At 38.2% G+C, this 22,689-nt stretch overlaps 1 protein-coding gene across 1 annotated transcript in view; it reads left to right on the forward strand.

Annotated features, from left to right (window-relative positions):
* The window catches only part of MMP16 (matrix metallopeptidase 16), a 285,236-nt gene that overhangs the window by 120,418 nt on the left and 142,129 nt on the right, over positions 1 to 22,689 (forward strand). Inside the window, exons 2-3 of the mRNA XM_070221375.1 lie at positions 11,009 to 11,157; positions 20,831 to 20,953. Coding sequence (XP_070077476.1) covers positions 11,009 to 11,157; positions 20,831 to 20,953 — 272 coding nt within the window. The remainder of the gene's footprint in view (positions 1 to 11,008; positions 11,158 to 20,830; positions 20,954 to 22,689) is intronic.

Genomic DNA, 22,689 nt, shown 5'->3' on the forward strand with positions numbered 1-22,689 from the left:
AACCTTTGCTATGTACGTGATAAATTGAGATTTGTTATTCACATTTGGGGTACTGGACTCCTTGTTTGGGGCCTACTTGTCTGTGTGGGGTGAATAACAGGGTGGTGAACCCAGTGTGCAGAAAACAGTGAAGTATCGTTGGTATGGTTTCAATTGTGATATCAATTAGGCGTTAATACATGGGTTCCCCACTCAGCTAGTCTTCATATTTCTATTACTCAAGCTCAGAAAATGGACCAGGAACTGTTCGAGGTGTTATGCCTTCATGCAGAATGAGATATATCAAGATAAAGAACAAATACCTAAATAGGCAAAGCTCCCGTGTCGTGATCATGGTTAACACTGCGAAGGACTCAAGCCGGGCGCTCCCTGGTGTTAGTGGTGGTGGCAAAGTGGAGTCAGGGAAGCCTTCTTTGAAGAAGTCTCATTTAAACTAAGTTTTAAAGGATGAGGAGAAATGTATTTTTGTGTTTCATACATAGGAAAAGTAAATGCAGAGCTTCTAGGCAGGAAAGAATTTAGCTTGTTCCAGGAACAGAGGAAAAGACCGTCATGTGCCTGGACTATCAAGAGAGAAGAGAGGTTAAAAATTCAACAGTGACTACACACAGACTCCAAGGTCACAGTGAGAAATTTGAATTTTACATTAAGTCACTAGGAGACTGCTGAAGGGCTACAAACAAATGAATGATGTTCCTTGATCTACAATTAAAAAGACAACTCATACAATGGCTTTACACCCATTAGGATCATTATTATAAAAAACAAATAGAAAATAACAAGTGTTGGTGAGGATGTGGAGGAGTCGGACCCCTTGTTCCTTCCTGGAGGGAATGTAAAATGGTGAAGCCTCTGGCAAACAGTAAGACAGTTCCTCAAAGAACTATACATAGAATTACCATAAAATCCAGCATTTCCACTTCCAGATATATACCCCAAAGAATTGAAAGCAGGAGTTTGAACAGACATTTGTAGACCAATGTTTGTAACAGCATTATTCACAATATCAAAAGGTGGAAACAACCCAAATGTTCATTGATGAATCAGTGGATAAACAAAACGTGGTATTACATACAATGGAATATTATTCAGCTTTAAAAATGTTACATGCTCCGTGGTGTAACGATGAACATTGAAAACATCCTAAATGACATAAACCAGATGCAAAAGGACAAATGCTGTATGATTCCATCGTACGAGGTCATAGAGTAGTGCAATTCATAGACAGAAAGTAGAAGGGTGGTTACCGACGGCTGAGAGAGAAAGGTAATGGGGAGGTAGTGTTTAATGGGTGTACAATTTCCACTCGGAATGATGAAAAAGTTCTAGAGATGGGTGGTGGTGATGGATGCAAAACAATGTGAATGAACTTAATGCTACTGAATTGTACACTTGAAAATGGTTAAAATATTAACTTTTAGGTTATGTATTTTTATCAAAAAAATTATATATATACAACTCACACTAGCTTTGGGGAGGGAGAGTGGTAGCAATATGAGAATCCAGAGGCCAGTTGGCGAATCTTGTAATTTCTAGTGGGAAATGATGGTGCCCTAGACAAAGGGGTGGAAGCAGAAATAAGAGTTTCCATTCAAGGTAAAATTGGAGCTAAGGCATGAGGAGGAGTTGGATATCAATGATGAAGAAAAAGAAGAATTAAGGATGTCTCCTATATTTTTGGTTTAAACAGCAATGTGGTAGCAGAGTCTGGGCATTAGGGCAAGGTCAGGGTCAGGGTTAAATTGGTGTCTTACCAGCACAAAGATGGTATTTGAGGGATTAATTTTAGAAGAGATAACCACAGAAAGTCTAGATGTGGTGACCTACAACATCAAGGCTATGGTAAGAAAGTGCTGTGAAAGAATTAATGAAGTGGGGAGAAAGGGTAAGAAGTCTCTGGCAAAGAGGGTTTCAGTGTTTTTTTTTTTTAATTGTAAAACTGAAATGGCCATAAATGAAACATTCTGACGTGACTATAAGACTACTAATTGGGCTGGGCAAATCGGAGTATGCAAGGCTGTTTTGCGTCGGCACTTAGAGAAGCCACTGGAAGTAATAACAGTGTTACACCCAGAACACAGGCACCCACAGCTCTGTGTCCTTTCATGACGTCATAAAATGGGATGTTTTGTTTGCATAAAAACTGAGCACTCTTGGTTCTGGTAGATGTGTTTTCAGATGGTCTGCCTTCTCATTTTGGAATGTGAATGGGTCTCCAGGATTTCCCAGGGTGCAGACAGGCAGCTGGGTCTCTTCTGTGTCTAAGAGGCCGCCCAGAATAACAGACAGAGTCAAGCCTGGGGGTCAGTCAGATCTCTGAATTCTGATTTCTCCTCTGACACTGGTGTCTCCTTGGGCAAAGTATCTAATCATTCTGGGTTTTATTCTGTCATTTATAAACAGAGATAATAGTGCTTAACTCATGGACTTGTTATAAGGATTAGAAATAGTGCATATAAGTTGCCTACTACTTAGAGGGGATTGAAGGAATGGTAGCAGTTGCTATTCTTATCAAGGTCTGTTGGGGTGGGACTGTTTCAGTGTGATCAAAGGATAGATTCCATGCAGCAAAGTAACAAGGGCATACTTTGAGACCAAATCCTGAATGGCTTGGAAGTCTTCCTGAGGAATTCATTCTACAGGACTTGAGTAGCTTCAATAATGCGTGACAGAAAGAAAGAGCTTGGGAACTGTCACAGCCAGAATACAATCCATAGATATTGATAAACTGTCTTCTCATCCCTTAGGGACAGCAAGTCTCTCACATCGGGGAGAATTTCAGGAAGTAGCCTCACCCTTAAAAATAGAGTAGTTTGTATTGGATCAGTGATGTCCCCACTTTTGATAGCATATCTTCATCAATCAATGTTTTAACAGGAACCCTCTCTTCTTGATAGTTATATTCATGAACAGATGCACTAAACATTATTTAGGTTATAAAACGTAACTCAAAATGGGATATTAACATGAGTTTAGGGTGACATTAAATTTAAAAATATTTTTTGTGTTTTATGTATTAATTGTATTTGTATTGTTTTGCTTTTATTAGAACTGTCACTAATCATTATCCTTTCTTGGAGAGTTCTGTGACTGACTATGCTTCATTATTTTGAAAATCTTGATTTAACCCTATGAAATGCAGCACATCGAGACCCATTTATTTCTAATCTTCTTAAATATTACCATAGCCAAAAAAGACACCTCACAGGATACATAAATGCAGCTGAAAGAGTTACATCATTACCTGATTACAAGTCGTGAGCCTCGTTTTCTAATTCTGTCCATCAGTTATGCAAAGGTTTTTGGTAAAATTCAGACAGTAAATTTCCATCTCCCTGATGTCTGTCAGTTGTTCCTGAAAACTAATCAGAAGATGTTGCATCTTCAGATTTTTAACAAATGGACTTAAAACCCACTGAAATTATTCATTTACAGGTGGAAAATTCTGTTGCTGGAATTTTAAAGTAGGAAATTATGAGAGAGCTTTAGCAGGTGACGTATTTGTATCTGCTTGAGGACAAACCTGTGTGACAATGGAAACGTTTCCAAAGACGCATCTTTAAATTGCTCTCAACATGGCGCTCCTTTCTTTCAAAAGCAGTTTCTTTCTCTGGCGTTGCTACAACATCACTTTTGCCCTGATGGGACAAATTAAATGTTCTTTTTTTCATTCTCTCAAAATAGCTATTGAGTAGCCTGCTCTTTGCAGCTACTTGTCTTTTCAGGAAAGGACAGGGCTTGTGTCTTTTTGTAAAAGAAATGCGTAACTTACTTAAGTTTGGCAAATCTTTTAAAGACTTTGTCGCGAGGTAATCAGGCAACATCTATATGGTACAGAATATTTTCGTGGTCGCGCCCCATCATATCACAAAGTATTATAAAATATCTACTTTTAAGAAGATATAATCCATAAATCCATTTAATCCCTGAGGGAAAAGTAGTAGCATGTGGTCAAGTGCTAGAATCCAGCTAATGGTTGAAGGTGACTCTGTCAACCCTCCATACCCTGGAAGTCCACCTCCCCCCTGGGGACTCCCGGAGGAACATGGTGACGGATGTGTGAGGTCTGTCAGGTGAGGGCCCCAGTATCAATCTGCACATTAAATAAGGATGGAGTCTGTTTCTTCTCATTTTGTAGATGGGAGTGTCGGAGCAAGAATCTGTGGATGTGCACATTATCTAAAACGCTCTGGTGCCTGTGCCTACGCCTCAGTGGGACATTTACATTCCTACTCTGAAGACCCTAATTGAGATTACCCTCCTCATCCTTTTTTGGTGTTGGTGAGACTGAGTCTGCCCCCAGAAAGTAAAGGCAAGTTGCGTCAATCATCCTCATGACTCAGGCTCAAGTACAAGCATTTTAGAAAGTTCACAGGCCTTCACTCGACGAGTGTAAATGGGCTCAGACTTGAGGAGGATTTTACTCCATTTAGGTTTGCGAGGGGATTGCGATGTAAAGTGGATCATGTTAATGATTAATGTAAGTTTACTTTTTTGTAATTATTTCTGTCCACCTAAGGAACATGGGGATTGTGGAATCATATATATGTCCTGCTGTTGTTTATTGTTCATTGAGTTTTGTCTTTTGGGTTTTTTTGGTCTTGTTTTGTCAGTGTGTATGTGTGTGCATGCACACTATATATCCATCTTGAAAGATCTAAAGTATACTTCGCAAAAACCAATAAAAACAGATAAGGAGATGGTGTATGATAGTACTCTGTAACTTTCCAACACGGTTGACTGACGAGCGTCTGATGGAATCCTGATTAAGGGCTACCGGTTTTTGTTTTGTTTTTTTGATCAGTGGGGCTCAGCCGTTACTGTTTGAGGGGTTTTGCTCTTATAGCTGATGCGGACAAAGTGGAATTTGCCCTAATGCAGGTTGGAAAACCCCTCCCCAGCTCTTATACCTAAGTTCTGTTTCTATCGTGAATTAGAGGATTTCGTGTTAAGGTGAATACGTGGTCATCATGATTGTTACAGCTTTCACGAACGGCCCGGCTGTTTTCCTGCTCCTCATCCAAATGGCAGTTTGTCTCCTGACCACTGAGATGCTCAGTGGAGTAGCTTTCGGTCTTCCCACTGTTTCAGGGCCCTTTAAGAAGCCATGTAAATATGGCTTCTTAAAATTCTAAAGGGATTTTATGGGACTGGCCAGTGGCGCAGCGGTTAAGTGCACATGTTCCGCTTCTCAGTGGCCTGGGGTTCGCTGGTTCGGATCCCGGGTGCGAACATGGCACTGCTTGGCACACCATGCTGTGGTAGGCGTCCCACATATAAAGTAGAGGCACATGGGCACGGATGTTAGCTCAGGGCCAGGCTTCCTCAGCAAAAAAAAGAGGAGGACTGGCAATAGTTAGCTCAGGGATAATCTTCCTCCAAAAAAAAAAAAAATTCTAAAGGAGCTGAATTCTATACGTGCCATTTCATACACTGATTCATTCATGGTGGAGATGGCATGGTGATTTAGAGCCCACTTAGATCTTTGAATGACCTGAAAGGCTAATTTCTGCCTCATTAACTTATCCTGTGAATTTTCAGTTTGACCAATTCTGAATGACTACTCCCGCATCAGTTTAACTTTTTTGGTTAATAGGTACTTATAATTCATGTTTATAGCCACTTTTCAGACTAGAAAATTTAGGCCCTAAATTCTGCCATTCTTTATAACCAGTGAATATACGGTATTTCAGGGAAGAATGTCCTTACACTTTTGCTAACTCTGCTGATAATACCACAAAATAGGGGGTGAACACATTTTAGTTGTTAATTTTAGTTGATAAACAGAATTTAACAAATATATTTAGAACTCTCATATTGAAAAATGGAAAATAACTTTATGACATGGAGAACTTAACTATTAAAAATGCCTTCTTTCAGTTACATTTTATCACGTCAGTTAATTATATCAAAATGTGTATTAACTAGTATAGATTTAAATATTTTTGTTAGTAAATAGGTTAAAATTTAACAAGAAGTCAACAATCTTTAAAAATCATGTCCCAAAATAATAAAAAATTATATAATTATGTAAATGGAGTTACTGAGTAAATGCTATTATAGTTACTAAACAATGCTATAAAAATATATTTATCACCCTTGCCGTTTTCCTTCCATATTCAGTACCACAGTTTGGATCATGTGATCTTGGGTTATATGGACCTTGAATGTGGCCATACCATACATGGGCTGGAAATGAACCATATGTGAAATAATTGGCTCGGTCACAAATAGGGGAAGTCGTCTGACAAAGTGATTTTTTTCAGGTTAAGTAAAATTCCAAACCCTCCCTCCCTTTTCTGCCCTTCCAATAATTTATATAATTTCTAAAGTACATTCCTTCCCACCTTAATACATTTATTAGTCACTTCTTTATTTGTTTGTTGGGAAGGATGTCTGAGCCTCACTTCACGGTGCTCTCTCCCTCTGGGGTCCTGGCAGTGAGGGAGTTTTAATGTAGTTCTTGCGTTTGTGATCCACCTGAGTCAATGAGTAGTGTTTCATTTACTATCAATGCATCGCTAAACTTTAGCTTCAACAACTTGAGAAAAATTTACTTCTCTGGGTTTTGGTGCTGGCCTGAGAGACTCAATAAAAATATATATTCTGAAAGTCCTCTGCTTACCTTTGCGATTAGTCATGAGAACTACTGATGTCTCCTTTTTGTTGTCCTTGTTGTTGATAACCGTCTTTCAGGATGCCACCCTGATGGATGGGTGTGGTTAGATGAGTCAATTAATATGGGTTTTCACAATATGGTTACGTGAAACATTAGTGGCAAAGACATTCTTTCTTCCTGGATTTACTGTAACTGTATGTGGTGCTGCTCCCTATTTGTACTACAGTCTAGGAAAGGCCGTATCTATTGGCCCAGGGTTTATTAGTATTTAAGTGTCTGCCTTTTATTGCTTTTGCATCTTCTTGCTCTGCAGAGAACAGGACTCTTCGCGTTGTTCCTCCATCTGAATCATCACTAAATGCAGGAAGTCGGTTTTGCCTACAAGGTATCTGAAAGTGTTAGCGATGCAGGGGGTGTGCCTCAAGGTTAGATTTCATTGCTCCATTTGCGGTTCTGTGGTTGGTTGTTCTAGTGATAATGGGATGGGCTAAGTCCCAGACAATAAAAGGAGCCAAGTTGTGCCTCAAAGAAACTTACTTGTTTCTTAATATTTTTTTCAGTGCTCTCAAATGCATATGTCAATCTAGTGAGCAAAATAAAGCAAAGCTAAGAAGACAAACAAAAGCCAATTTGCCAAGTTTTTCATACTTACCCTTTTTGTTTTGAGATTTGAGGAATTTTCAGGCACTATATGATTCTTTACCCTGTGTATTTTGTCTTTTCCTCACAACTCTGACTGCTTAGATTTCACCTGCATTTTCAGTCTTTCCTCATTCCAAGGACAGATCTTAGCTGGGACAGGACCAATTTCAAAAACTCAAAGCAATTAGTAAACATAAAGTAATAATATGACTTACTGAGCAAGAATTATGTTGGCAGCTTTATATATTCTCAATCCTTAAGTCAACCCTACAGATTCGATGTCATTTCCCCCAAATCCACACATGAGGAAGTTACTCCTTAACTGCCTATTATATGCATTTGAGAACAATGAAAAAACATCAAGGGAGAAACAGTCTCAGGAGGCACATTTATTTCCAATCAGCCAGGAGAAGCAATATTTTAAAACAATGTTGAAATCAGGGACGTATTTCAAATAACAATATATGATCATGGATGTCTATGGTGTAGTCATTGAGGGATAAGGTGTACCTTCAAATATTACTTTGTAGATTTAATTTAATTTTTTATCAAATGAGATATTATGTTTGTAATTTAGTAGGAATAAAAGAGAGAGAGAAAGAAAAGTTTTCCTCTGTGTCACTTCCGTCATATCCCAATTTCCCAAATGTCCTCTTGGTCACTACTGTAGAATGATAAAGTGCTAAGGGACCTGCCTTGCTCTATTTGTACAATGAAATCAACATAAATCAAATACATCAACATAAATCAAATCGTTCTATAGAAATAGGATGAGGCCACTTGTACCAGTGTCTCCTATACTCCTGTGATGGTTGTGGACCAGCCTTTGTGTCTGACCTTTGCTGTTTGTGGCTGACCTTCATTCACTGGTGACTTGAGTCGGTGTCTAGGAAGCACTACAGGTCTTGGCCATGGTGGTTTTCTACCATTGACGCTGAGCGTACAGTCCAGCCTGTGTTTGGCTGGTTTCACTTCACCACATTGACCAACTTAGTCTCCCCCAAGAAGCAGCGGCATCTCATTATTTAGGGCTATTTGGTACCAATTTTGTTCTCTGTCATACCAAAAATGATCACTCTCAGAATTCTGTGGTCTCAACAGCTTAAAGGAAGTACCATAAAACAGAAACAAAAAAGTCAAGAGGAAACCCCCTTGGTGACTAACAGATTAAAGCAAGTATTTGTTTACATCTGCAGTGTCTGTTTAGAGTATTATGAATGTAAAGAAGCATGGTGGATCAAATTAATACTTTACATCATTGTACGTGTAAATACTTGCTTTTTATGTTGACCTGGAGGAAGATTGTCTGCAGCAGTTTTTCTTCAATGGGAAATGTTATTGAGGGCTTGCTGGTTTTAGACTCTAACATGACACCCATACAGTCAGGCTTCATTTTCCACTATTCTGTGGAAAGATACATTAAAATTTCAGTTGAGAATTATTCTTGGTCAATTCTTGATGATGCTAGAGAACATTTATTGATTAATAAATAACAATGACATTAAGAAGGGTCAACTCAAGGTGAACCAGAATCTTAATAACATTGATTTATCAGGAAAAAAAAAGAAACTTTGACCATAAAATGGTAGATCTCATAGCTTTCTTGATATTTTACAATTAAAAAGACTCACTCACTTTTCAATCATCTGGAAAAACAGGCCTCCATGACAAATGACATAATATAAAAGAGAACTTGAAGAAAAATAACAATTCATTTTTTTATTATTCTAACTCATTTATTTGAAAGACTGACATAAATCAAATGCGTATTTTTTAGAACATGCTATTTTTTTCATTATGCACTTAAAATTTATATATTTTATAGTCTTTCTATTTGTATATAAATCATGGAGTTTATTAACATTTTTCTCTTTGCTGTCCTCATAAATGTGATTGCCAGTAGCTTAGCACCCATGAGTAACCTAGCAACAAGTCAGCTCTTGAGCAAGTAAGAAATGAATGCAAACAAAATGTTATGGAAAAAGAGAGTTCAGTTTCAGAATATTCGTGCATGTATATTGTTAAAAATAAAGATGAAATCTTCTAATTTGGGGGAAATTGCATGACAACAGGTGTTGAATTTCCTAGTAAATAATATATTGCCAGTGAAATCTTGTCTCCCTCATTCAGAAAAAAATGGGATCTATTTCAGACAGCAGCACTGTTGACTAGGTAACTGAATATCTGTGCGTTCCCTGGCAGCCTGCTCATTGCAGGTTAGATGAGAGGCGTGTCTTGGCGTGCTTCCACCGTGTGGTGGATGAGTTTACTAGATGGAGTCTCAGCAATAAACCTTCCTGACAGTGATGCATTGCTAATCTCTTGAATAGTTTTAGAATAAATGTTTTATTTTATGTTCAAGGGGTTGTGCTTATAGCGCTGCACTTTTGTGGGAAGCGATTCCTTAGAAATACCACAAAAGATTCCACTCTGGGTTTCACTTGTTAAGACTTTGATATATTTAATATTGGTTTCTTTTGGTGAAATCTAACTTCTGTATTTGCTGTTTATTTTCACTGAGAGGATAACTCTCTGATGTAGTAGTTGTAAGGTCATGATGGAAGTGTATCAGGTATTGGGGAAAAAGGACGACTTCATAGGATCATCTTTTATATGATGAATAGGCCCAAGTATGGAGGGGAATACGTATTGGTTAATACTTTCCATTAAATCGCACAGCTTCTGTTCTGTGCCAGAGGCAGGATTGCTTGGCCTTTCTCAGTTCGACAGGTCGTGCACCACACTTCAAGAAATCTCAGAGCCCTAAGGAAGATTGAGGTAAGGGACAGCAGGAAGGGATATGAGCTGAACATACGATTGTGCATTTAAAATGAATGCATAGAATTATAAAAGTAGAAAGCGTCTGCTTCCTGGTGAAGATTTTTTTCCTTGAAATACCCTGAGTTTGGGGTCACTTTTAAAATCTAACCGTTATTGACTCTGGATTGTTGCTGTAATCACGATTGGGATGTGAGCTCTACTTCAGCATCGTTCTCTCACTATCCTCCCAGATTAAGAGGAGCATCAAAATCATGATATTTTTATTATTATTAAAGACAGGGTGAAATATAGTAAAGATAGCCCCATTTCATCTCTACGTGAAAAGTTGGGTTACTTAATTATTTAGATTGAAGTGAATCACCTTAAATAAAACAAAGAGTATTCTTTACATGAGACCAGTCCTGTGCCCTTGAAGATGTCTAGCTACAATTGGATGGACCTTGTACCCAGAATGTCATGACAGAATAACCTGATGTACATGTGATGGTGCCTCTCCTCACAGCTGTGGTCGCTGGTCAGTTGTTAGCAGAGTGACTTTCAGACGTGGCGTGTGCAACTTAATTTTCCTTCCAGCATAGGTGTCTCAGTGGGGTCAGATTGTTGACAAAGTCCCATCCTTTATTTTGGGAAGTTGAGTTTCTAGAGGACAGGGGTGATCTTATTTGTGATTTTATCCAGTATTTACTGTAGTGCCTCACAAGCTGTAAGCTTGCAACAAATGATTCCTCTTTTTCTTTTCAATTAGCTTTTGTAGGTATATTAGATGGATCCAGAACCACCACTGAAATTGCATCGCCATAACCTAAATGGCAGAATATGTGTCGAAAAGAGATCAAACACTTAAATAACGTATGCCCTTGTAGAGGAAATAAAGTTTAAAGACCTAATACAGGCATAAATCAGTTGCCGTAAAATTATTGTTAAAGCGTGAAGTCGATCTGAAAGCAACTGTGCTTGTTGTTGCAGGTTTGGTTACAAAAGTACGGCTACCTCCCGCCGACTGACCCCAGGATGTCGGTGCTGCGCTCTGCTGAGACCATGCAGTCCGCCCTGGCCGCCATGCAGCAGTTCTATGGCATCAACATGACAGGCAAAGTGGACAGAAACACCATCGAGTAAGTAACGGCGCCACGCCTTTCTTTCCTGGTCCTTGAGCCAAGCTACATAGTCTGGAAAATCTTTCAATGAACTCCAGCAGCCGCAAAGGGACTTATTTGTCTCATGAACTTGTCTTTGGAATTTGACCTATTTTAACTCCACTCCTCTGAGATATCAAATTTGTCAAAGTCAGTCAGCAAGTTTACGGGAAAAGGAGAAGGAAATGGGACTGGATTGGGGGACAAAGACTGCAATTTATCGTTAAGGTTTTAGTCACTATATTATAAAAAGATAAAGCAAATAGGACCCCCCAGAATTGTCAAAGTCAAGTTTACTCACCTGACTTTAGCAACACATTCTCTAAATAGGAACAAAAATACAAACAACGAGAATCAAAGTAAATGTACAGGTGAAGCCACTAGGATAGGGGTCACAGTTGGTGACGTGTCAGAGCTGGCATGTACGGCTGGGGAGAGGATATTGAGCACATCTCCTCCCTATTCAGTGACATCAGATCAGTTGCTTGAAATTGGCCAAAGTAGAAATATTGACACCAAGGAAAATGGGAACCAACACAAATCAGGGCTCTTTTTTGGAGGGAAAGTGTATCAGAGAGTCAGGTAATAGTTTACCGATCTCCCACTAGTGACAGCTCTCTAAATGCGTTAAGTCAGAGAGCAGTTTTCACTGAAAAGTCTCTGCTTTTGATTTTTTATTAACAAAGGGCTTATTTGTACTCTTTAGTAATATTTATCTTATTGATTGATTCATCAATCATTCGTTCATTTATTTATTCAACCAGTATCTCTTTATTGGGCATTTTATCTGTCAAAGAGGCACATACAGACTCAGAAGACAGTCTCTTCTTCACAGAATCTTCAAGTTAACTGTGCAGCTAAATAAGTTACAAATCGCTTTACCACAGGCACCCCGTAAGTTTCATGACATTAATAAAAAGCGTTATTATTTCTGGGCAACAAATGAAGAAGTGATTAATTTCTTCAGTGCAAAGGAGAATCATTTGTATTTGAGTCCTTGATACTCAACAAAATAAATCTGCTTCAATATCTCTTATGATCATCACACGTCAAACCCCCATGGTAGGAAGACAAGGATACGTTTCTCTCTCTACTTTTTCAAGTAAAGAAGCTGAAAGTCAAAGGCTGAGTGAAGTGCAGAGTAGTTGCGGAATCCAGGTCTTTTGATGTTTAGTCGGGGAACTTTCTACTAGACAAGAGTCCCCGCCTTTTCCGCGGGAGATGTGTTCCAAGCCCCCAGCGAAGCCTGAATCCATGGATAGCACCCAACCCTATACATAGTGTTTTTTCCTATACATCTATACCTATGATAAAGTCTAATTTACAAATTGGACACAGTAAGAGATTAACTACAATAACTCATAATAAAGTTGGCTTTGGGGCCATTATTAAGTAAAATAAGCGTTACTTGAACATAGGCACTGCGATACCCTGACAGTCGACCTCATAACAGAGTTGGCTACTAAGCGACTAACGGTGGGTAGGGGAGCATATCAGTGTGGATACACTGGACAAAGGGTGACTCACAGCCCTGGCAGGACAGAGCAGGATGGGGCAGGACGGCTGAAGATTTCTTCACGCTACTCTGAATGGCCTGCATTTTTCAACTTATGAATTGTTTCTTTCTGGAATTTTCCACTTAATATTTTTGAACTGTGTTGACCTCCAGTAGCTGAAACTCTGGAAAGCAAAACCATGGATAAAGGCAGACTACATGGCTTGCTGTGTACCTCGAGAAATGACATGTTTATTTTTCTTTTTAAACCTTAAATATCTGAGATATCTGGGCTCAGACATATATAATTAATTCTTACATTTTAAATGAATGTATAATTTTAAAATTATATTTTATCTTCTAATACAGCATATTAGTCATACTGTTTCTATTTCATCAAGACAGGAAAGCATATAATAAAGGCTTGAAGATGTCAAAGCAGTTTGAGAAAATAAATACATTACCTCTTCTAGCATTTTCGAGAGACGTATAAATATTAATTTTGGTCAACATCTGGGAAAACAGAGTCAAGAATAATGCATTCTGCAGGAGTGAGAAACTTGTTATCAATATTGGGAAGAGAATTTGAATATTTTGGACTTGCTGCCCTCTAGTCATTGCAGTTCTCTCTGAATAGTCGACTATCAAATGTTCATTTTAAGTCATAATAAACTTCTTGTCCTAAATAAAAATAGTTTTAAATTAGTAAGCGAAACCTCCAGCAAGTCCTGTATTTTATCACTGTGTATAGTACAGAATTCCATTTAAATTGTGCTGTTCGTCCCAACGTTTTTACAAAGTATTCTGGACAGCTTTCTTGTTCCCTAATGCGGAGCTGTTATCTTCTGGACCACTTTCTTGGAAAATATGACACAGTTTTACAAAATACAATAAATTGAGAGCTTGAGAAACAAATTACTTTAAATCTGCTTGCTACCAGATATTAAATTAATAAAGTAGAGCTCTATCGAAGGTGGCAGCTGTGTGTCCCTCCAGTTTTGAGGGCTCCTGCTGGTTTTTGGAAGGATTCAAGGTGAATAGCTCTGATTTCCTAAAATAGGTGGGAAAAAGTCTCTGTCAGGAGCTGATGGAAGAGGAATGTATGCAGGATTGTTTGAGCCCATCCTGTGGAAAGGGGTCTGCAGAGTTTGTGGTGGTTGTCTGGCAGAACGACATAAAGATGCAGGGTGTAGAAGACGACTCGGTCTTTTTTTGGCCTGCAGTGGCTCAGATTCAGACCAGGAGAAATGATTGTGTCCATGTGTCGGAGCTGAAGTAGGATTTCCGTGAATTATAGCGACAGAGAGAAAGAAAAAAAAAAAAAAACATATAGGCAGTCTTTAATATAAGCCAACCTGTTTTTTGTTTTGCTGTAACAAAAGCTTGCTCTAATTCAGTTTTTTGGAATTGGATCTTTCCCTTTAAAGGGAGTGTTATACCTGGTAGTTATTTCTAGGTGAACCCACCAAAGCTTTGCTAACCCTTCGTCATTTTCTCCTCCTGGACTGCCACGCTCCCTCTGTCCCCTGTGTCACTTTCTTTGTCACTCATGCTGGAAACTCTGTGGCTTCATTTGCATCCCAGCTGTTTTCATCCACTGCTTCATCCCCAGTCTCGAGGTATCGTTGCGCAGGGTGCGCAGCTCAAATACTGTAGTGTTCTTGTGAGTGGAATCCTATAATCATGCTACTCAAGCAACTGTCTGTGCTTCCACAATCTCAAATGCATGTGTGGTGACAATCCAGGCTGAAATCGCACTCTGTTATTTTGCTTAGTCAAATTATAAGGTATGAATTTTTCTCTAAGCCTTATTACATAAAATATGGATGGCAATCACAGACCTAAAATTATTCCTCAGTATTAAAATAATAGCTTGGGATTCATTTGCTGCGAATGCTATAAACTTTTATGCAATTTTAGACTCTTATCCAAATCAGTTGTTTTTAAATTAAATAATTGTATCCTCCTTTGGCAGAGAGATATTTGGTGGGTTCAATCTATAATTCTTGGGTAATTACAAGTAATGATGCCAATTGTGGTAATCCCTATATTATGTTGAAGAAACTACTCATTTTCAAGCAACAATTTTAGGTATTAAGTTAAATGGCGTATTGTATTGCTTTTGTATTAATTAGCATTGGTATTGGAGAGATAGTAATAAATACTTACCCCCCCATCTAAAATGAGCTTGTTATCCTGTGTTGCAGTGGTTATTTTAAATTATGGTTTGCTTAGGTAATTTTTGCAAGCAAGCTCACTTAAATTCCTTAATAAGTGGAGGAATCTACGTTATGCATAAAAAAGACATATTTAGCAAGGACAGAAAGGATAACAAGGTGATAATGAAAATGAGTCTGATATGATTTTATAATGTTAATAATTATTTTTTAGTTTATCTTTTATGTGTGCTGAATATACCAGTGATACTCAAGCCCTATAACCTTACAGGGCGGGTCAGTCCTCGTTCTAGGAGCTGCATTAGGATGGTCCATAGTACAAGAGCGGAACCTCAGATTCCCACTCTGAAAGCTTGAACACGAGCTGACACTAACCGAGCTTTTGTTCACCTTGCAGATCATGGAAGCTTAATACATTTATTCTCTGTGCTTGGGTTTTTAAGTACTTTCACTTTGCAATTTCAGCCTTGTGAATAACATGTGTGTCCATGTTGGCAGCTGATGAATTGATAAAAAATGAATCTCTGGACCAGAGCGAGCTGCCAGCCTGTCTACATTTTGAGCCCTAAGTTAATTTACATTTAAAAGATCTTCTTCACAACTGTTGGTTGGCTTTATAAATACAAACAAAATGTAAGGATTTTTAAAGTAATACAAAATATATATATGTTTAGGGGCTGGTCCCATGGCTGAGTGGTTAAAGTTCACGGGTTTGGATCCCAGGCCTGGACCTAGACCGCTCATCAGCCATGCTGTGGTGGTGACCCACATAGAAAATAGAGGAAGCTGGGCACCAATGTTAGCTCAGGGCTAATCTTCCTCAGCAAAAAAAGGAGGAAGATTGGCAATAGATATTAGCTCAAAGCAAATCTTCCTCAACAACAACAACAAAAAAAGCATATTTAAAATTTTTTGGAAAGAACTCTTGGAACAAATAAATATAAATATAATAAATATAAATATAAAGTATATTTATATGTTCATAAATATAAATATAAAAATAAATATAAATAGTAGGTATTATTCTTATCTTTCATTAGAACTTGGAAAAGTCTTTAGGGTAGAAACCTAATATATTACGCTGATGAACATTTTTCTAAGATTTCTAGTTCATAAGGCATAAGATATATTTGTGTGAGTCATTTTTATTCTCTTGGTAAAGTAGGTATATGTACACAGGGTCACTGTGTGGCACAGCTCCGACCCAAAGGGCAGCATTTCCATTGTACTACAGCTTGAAGGCACCCCTTGGAGTCATGCAGTGGGGAGCCCTATATGTTTGACATGAATGCCCAACTCATTAAAAAATTTTTTTTTTTACTGAAGCGAATGGATACTGTTTCCTTAGTGGCTCTTAGCATTACAGTAAACTCATTTAGAAGCTTGTGGCTACTTTATTTACATAAAACAGACAATAGTGTATCTGTGGGTATCTTTATTAATCAAAATACCGGGAACATCCTGTTTTGAATAACAAAGTGCTTCATGTTAACATATGGGTCAAGGTGAACCGAAACCCCTTGATACGCTGGTGTCTGCTGCCACTGCTGCTGCCACTGCTGCTGCCACTGACACTGATACAAGCACTTTATGATATCTGTGAAATAACAGTAATTGTTATCATTATAAGTTAATAACAGTAGCAGTTACTCTCTGCCAGGCACTGTTCTGTTTCATGTGATTAATTTAATCCTCACAATAACTCCGTAATATTATCGCTTCATTTTATAGATGGGGAAACTGAGGAATGGAAAGAAACAGTAGCCTGACAGGTGTCACAAGGCTAGTGAGCCGGTGGAGCGAGGCTGGGAACCCCGGCAATCTGGCTCTAGACCCCTCTCCCAATTTTTACAATATAGCTCCTCCCAAGAGTACTGAGTTTAGATATTTTTCCTTTTTAAGTTAAGTTAATTTAAATGAAGACGTTAATGATCTGCCCGACTAATTTAAAAACGCTCTGGGTTCTAAACAGCTAAATCAATGCTGTGTATCAGTATTTATGACAATTGAGGCGGTGCCATCATTTACACCTTGAAATTACAAAATGCCTTTCTTGTAGCTCACCCCTCCCCCAGTGCCCATTCCCCATGTTTGCTTTCAAATGTCAACTTAAAATGCTTAGCAAATGAAGAGAAGCATATGTATGTGAGCTGCGTGTTGACACACTGAAAAATAAATATAGTTTACCCAAAAATTGTAAGAGAAAGAACCTGTTTAGGAAATGGAATAATTTAAATGTTTGGAGTCACATAGTTTAGCTCAGAGACTACATGTCATATTCAGTCTCGTGGTGTGCTTTGATCATATTTTGGGATTTTCCATATTTTGATAAATATGACCTGCTAATACCTCTGAGCCAGAATATCTGGATGCAGACATTGGTGAAGTTAACCTAGAGTGCTCTCAATCTGACCAACCCTCATTATGGGTTCTTTGCCTTAAATTATTAGTTGATAATAGATTATGCCTGTTTATTTGTTTATTTCTTACGCTTAAGGCATCTACTTTATGATTTAGTTCTTTATAAAAGTTTCTGCACAACCTCCATGCAGTGAGCTTTTGTTCAAGGCACAAGCTGTAGGTTACCAAGTCTCTGGAATCATGTAGGATAGTGGGGTAGATTGGTGTGCAAAGACAGACGTGCAGACTTCCCTCATTTCTTCCTCATTGGCGACTTCCCCGGGCTCTGACCCCCGCAGTGGGCTCTCTGGCCTGACTTGCAGGCCGGTGGAAGATAGAGACAGACATAGATGGACGGGAGCGCGCAGTGTAATGCCCGCTGTCTTGGGGTGGTAGACTCACCTATGTGAGTTGAATGAGGATGGTGACCAGGATTCTCGGTGTGAACAAGGAGGAAAAGGTATCCAGACGGAGGTCACTGTCTGCAAAGGCAGAAGGAGCTTTGATTCTGTAGGAACCTGCTTGGATTTTGGGAAGCAGGTGGACCGGGGACATCTCACCAAGCAGGCCTGAATCTGATTCTTTCCTTAAAAGCATTTCGTGCTCAGAACATGCAAAGAAAACGTCTGTGCTTTGGGAAGATTTACCTTGAGGAGTGAGAAGGAGGCCCTGGTGAGAGTGAGAGACACAGGAGGAACTTGGAGCAGGAGAAACTGCATCGTGGTTGACTGGACGCGGGGAGAGAGGCGCGGTGGCTACCTGGGGGCCTGGCTTGGGCTTAGACAGCTGTTCAGATTTCCAGCTAAGTTAAGGCATTAGAGGAACTGGTGCAAGTTTGGGGAAGGAAAATCACAATTTTGTTTTTATTATGTGTAAAATTAGAGATGATGACAGAATATCTAGATGGACATGTGAGGGCACTTAACCCAGTATGTCGTGATTTTTGTTCATCATGCCTGTCTCACCTGCAGACTGTGAGCTCAAGAAGGATCCCTTGCCTTGTTCATCTGTTTATCCACACTCTTTTTTACATCTCTCAGCATGTTCTAAAAGCTCAAAAAGTTTGTAGGATGAATGGATCAGGATAGAGTAAGTAAATAAATGAACATATAGTTGGAACATAAGGAAAAAATTATATAAAGTGGCAAAAGCCCATGAAATACGTGAGGAATTCAGCAGATAGTTTTCAGCACAGGAATCTAATATTTATTTCTAAAAACCCCATCCTTTGGAAGATGCAATGCTTCACTGAGAAAACTTTTACTAGATCCAACATATGCATGACTTAAAATGGAAATTTGTATTAATGAATTTAAACTTTTTTCAATTGCATCCTTCATCTTTTAATTTTATGGATTATTAAAGTAATTTTAGAGAATATAGCCTGATTGAAAATGCATTTCATCCCAATAATAGTTAATTCTGTTTTGTCAAATTTTATCCCACTATCCATTTCAAAATTATTTCTCCTCCCAGAGTGCTTACTTAAATATTTTTCTTAGCTAAATGTAAGTGTAACCACATCCCCCAGTAAGTAAATTTATTCATAATTTAATAATTATGTATTGTTTATTCTCTCAGTAATTTCAGGGAGGTGAGGGTAAGTACCTGCCTTAGGAATATCGTAATTTTTGTTGAGAATATAATTAATGAAATACTCATATGTAAAAGCCACTTAAATCCTAATAAGTCCTCCATTAATGCTTAATATTTGCTAGCTAAATATATCTAGATCCAATAATATACAATAAAAAGTAATGACTTTTCATTAAAACATTTCATTAAAAATTCATATTCAATGAATATCTTTTGTATGCCAGGGGTTGTCCAACGTAGTAGGAGTGTGTGGATAGGTCCTCTGCCCTTGACTGTTTTACGGTCCAGTGAAATATCTCTCAAATTTGCTTGCTTAGGAATGCCATGGGAGTCTTACTTAGAAATAAGAGGGCTCCAGTCTCAACTCCAGAGATTTTAATTCCATAGGTCTCAATAGCTCCTAGGAGTAAGCATTTCAAGACATCTCATTTGGTTTGGAGATTTTAATAAGGGAAAGAGTGATTTTCTGAAGTAACTCTACAATGCACTATAAACCAGGATGGACTATGTTAAGTCTGATAGCTACAAGGTCTACCTCATTACTAGGGGCAGAATAAAAAAGGAGAAATTTATAAGATGCACTGGAAAAGCGTCATCTCTCCTAAAAAGCAAAAGTCATGATTTCATTGTTGCATGAAGTTATTCTTGTGTTTGTAAAAGCTGATTAACTCATTTATCCATGTAACGTGTAAACTATTTTATTCGTTTTCACAAAATGGACATCTTTAGATAGTCATATATACAGTCAATTATTTTCCATTTAAAAAGTATAGAAATTGTCACGTATCTGTTAAAATACAGCAAAAATTGTTTCATTTCTCATTTCCTCTTTCTGAAGCATGCAGGACCATGAAAATTCTGCATTAGCTTTGTAATTGTTCAAGTAAATGGGCCAATGAACGGTAAAGCTATCTTATGAGTCTCTAAAGAAAAACTACTCAAGGGGCTGGCCCCGTGGCCGAGTGGTTAAGTTCGCGTGCTCCGCTGCAGGCGGCCCAGTGTTTCGTCGGTTCGAATCCTGGGTGCGGACATGGCACTGCTCGTCAGACCACGCTGAGGCAGCGTCCCACATGCCACAACTAGAGGAACCCACAACGAAGAATACACAACTATGTACCGGGGGGCTTTGGGGAGAAAAAGGAAAAAATAAAATCTTAAAAAAAAAAAGAAAAACTACTCAAAATCATGAAAGTCTTTGTTCTTCGACAAGAAGCAGAACTGCACAGAAAACATGACAACAGACAAATGAGACCCTCCCGAACAGGAGTTTGACTGTGGCTATATGAGTGTTAACAGTTAATAAGTCAAAAGCAGCGTTTCATTTTCTCAATAGATATGTTAAACCTCACATCCAGAAAAGAAATAGATTTCTTAAGCATTGAATTTGGTTATTATTAAAGATTCAAAGCAAATGGTCTTGACTTGGAAATTGGGGTAATGATCTAAGTGAAAAGTAGAAAAAAGTGGAGTAAGGCAAATGGCGTTTAAACAAACACTGTATGTCTGTGTCAGCCGGAAGAGTCGCGTGTACCCTTGTGACTCCCGGAATTGACGGTCACTTCATAGATTTCAGGAATTGTTGGATGCTAAAGCTGGAAGAGACCTTAGTCAACGTTTATTCTAAAAAGTCTCATTTTATGAATTAGACTAGAGATTAATGACTTGTCCAAGGTCATGTTAAGGTCTTGGTAACAGCAGATTCTAGTTAGACGCTTAAGAATACCTCAGTCTCCAGTTAGCTCAAAAAGAAATAGAGAGAGAAAAATTATTTAAAGGATCTGAGTTGTAAACTATTGGTTCTTGATCATTCAGGGAAATAATATGCTTTCTACTTAGATTCAAATTGCAAGAAAATCGACAGTTTTCTCCTTTATGTTTTCTCATTTGTATTATCACTGTCATAGATTAACTTCTTACTTGATTTCCTTTTGAAATTAATGATTAGGGTTGTTGGTAAATAACTGGAAAATACTGCTTTTTGCAGCTGGATGAAGAAACCTCGATGTGGTGTACCTGACCAGACAAGAGGTAGCTCGAAATTTAATATTCGTCGAAAGCGATATGCATTAACAGGACAGAAGTGGCAGCACAAACACATCACTTACAGGTATAAGAACTAATAACGCATTACCGTTTCTTCCATTTTTTCACAACTGTTTATTTTGACATTTTGTTTTGATATCTTTTGCACGTTGACTAGGTGGTGACCTATAGTGATAAAATGTTAACATAAGGAACCAAAAACTGCAATTGAGGAGAGAATAAGTTGTCCGTTTGAGGACCTTGTAGACATTCCTTGAAACACCGGTCTCTTTTGTTGACTAATTCTTCCAGCTTCTTGAAGGAATGCCAGTATTCTGAGCGACTGTCAGATGAGTGTTCTAACACATTGCATTCTTTAACAAGTGTTCATAATCTAAAAAGTAATCAAATAATAAAGTCTACAAATAATTGTCATTTAGACAAAATGTCTTCAAACCTACTAATTAAATTTTAGTATCAGTCCAACCATTTTACTTTCTATCTTTTTGGCAACAATGCATATGAATCATCCTTTCTTCTTTTGTCTTCGATGAAGGATGCCCAAGAGATGCAAGTGTCTTCCAACTTGGAGAGACAATTGCTGCTAATGGAGGTGTTCATATTTATTCATTAATTCATTGAACAACTGTTTATGGAGTCCCATTTTGAACAAAAAACAGTGCTAGGCACTGGGGATATAGCAATAAATAAAACATAGGGCGTCATTTATCCTCATGGAATTTACAGTCATTCGGAGACGTTGAACAATCATATAAATGTGATGCCTGTTACGAAAGGGAAGGAACAAGATGTGAGAGAAATATACACTGGGATCATCCAACCCACTCTAGAAAAGCTGGGAAGGTCTCCCCAAAGAAATGACCTTTCAGCTAAGACCCACAGGAAGACAAAGAACTTGTTAGACCAAAGGCCAGGGAGAGGATGGGTGCTCTCAGGGAGAGGGCAGGTTGTAAAGAACCATCACTGTCGAAATACATGAATAGAGGAAAGAAATTTATTATTCTTATTCTTTGTATGAATAACCTTTCATATATGCTCAAAGATAAAATTAAGAACTCAGTGTATTGACCTTTTATTTCTATATCTGGAATGTGCCACATGAACTTGGTTGTTTGGGGAATACTTTTCACTGTTTTTTTTGTCTTCTGTTACTAATCCTCCCAGATAGCATGTTCCTAGATTATTGATTTATGAAACATATTTCAACTGTTTCTGTAAATAAGAGAAATCTAAGAGGAAGCAGTTTTAGGCCAAGCCTATGGAGTTGGTATTGACGGTCATTTAAATTTGTTCACAAGTTTTTTTACTTCACAAGCTTGTTTTGCCGTCCCTGCAATCCACACTTCCAAAATACAGCTAAGCAAGCATGACGTCAATAAATTAATAAGGAAGACAGTTTGTATTTTCCCAATAACTGGGAATACCCATGTTTCGTATTCAGGAAGCCCTCTTTTTATAAGTGAATTAGTTAGCAAATAGTGCTTATTGAGCAGAAAAATTGGATAGACCTTGAAAAGTATTCATAGACTTTGGTGAAGAACGACGGAAAGAAATTCCTTTTCTGGCCAGGTGGCAATGTAAATGCTGTAAACCACTCTCCTGATTGAAGAAAAATCTGGATAAGAGACATTAATAAATTAAAGTAAAGAAATTAAAATATATCTAGAGGTGAAACAAAAGGAAAGAATCTATAAAACCCAAGACTTAAGGGAAGGCAGAAAGCTTAGGAAGTATGTGAGCTTGCAGGTCAAGTGTAGACACACTGAACTTCTGTCTTGAAAGTAGTCTGGAGTGTTAAAG

The sequence above is a fragment of the Equus caballus genome, chromosome 9 (assembly GCF_041296265.1).
Source record: "Equus caballus isolate H_3958 breed thoroughbred chromosome 9, TB-T2T, whole genome shotgun sequence".
NCBI lineage: Eukaryota > Metazoa > Chordata > Mammalia > Perissodactyla > Equidae > Equus > Equus caballus.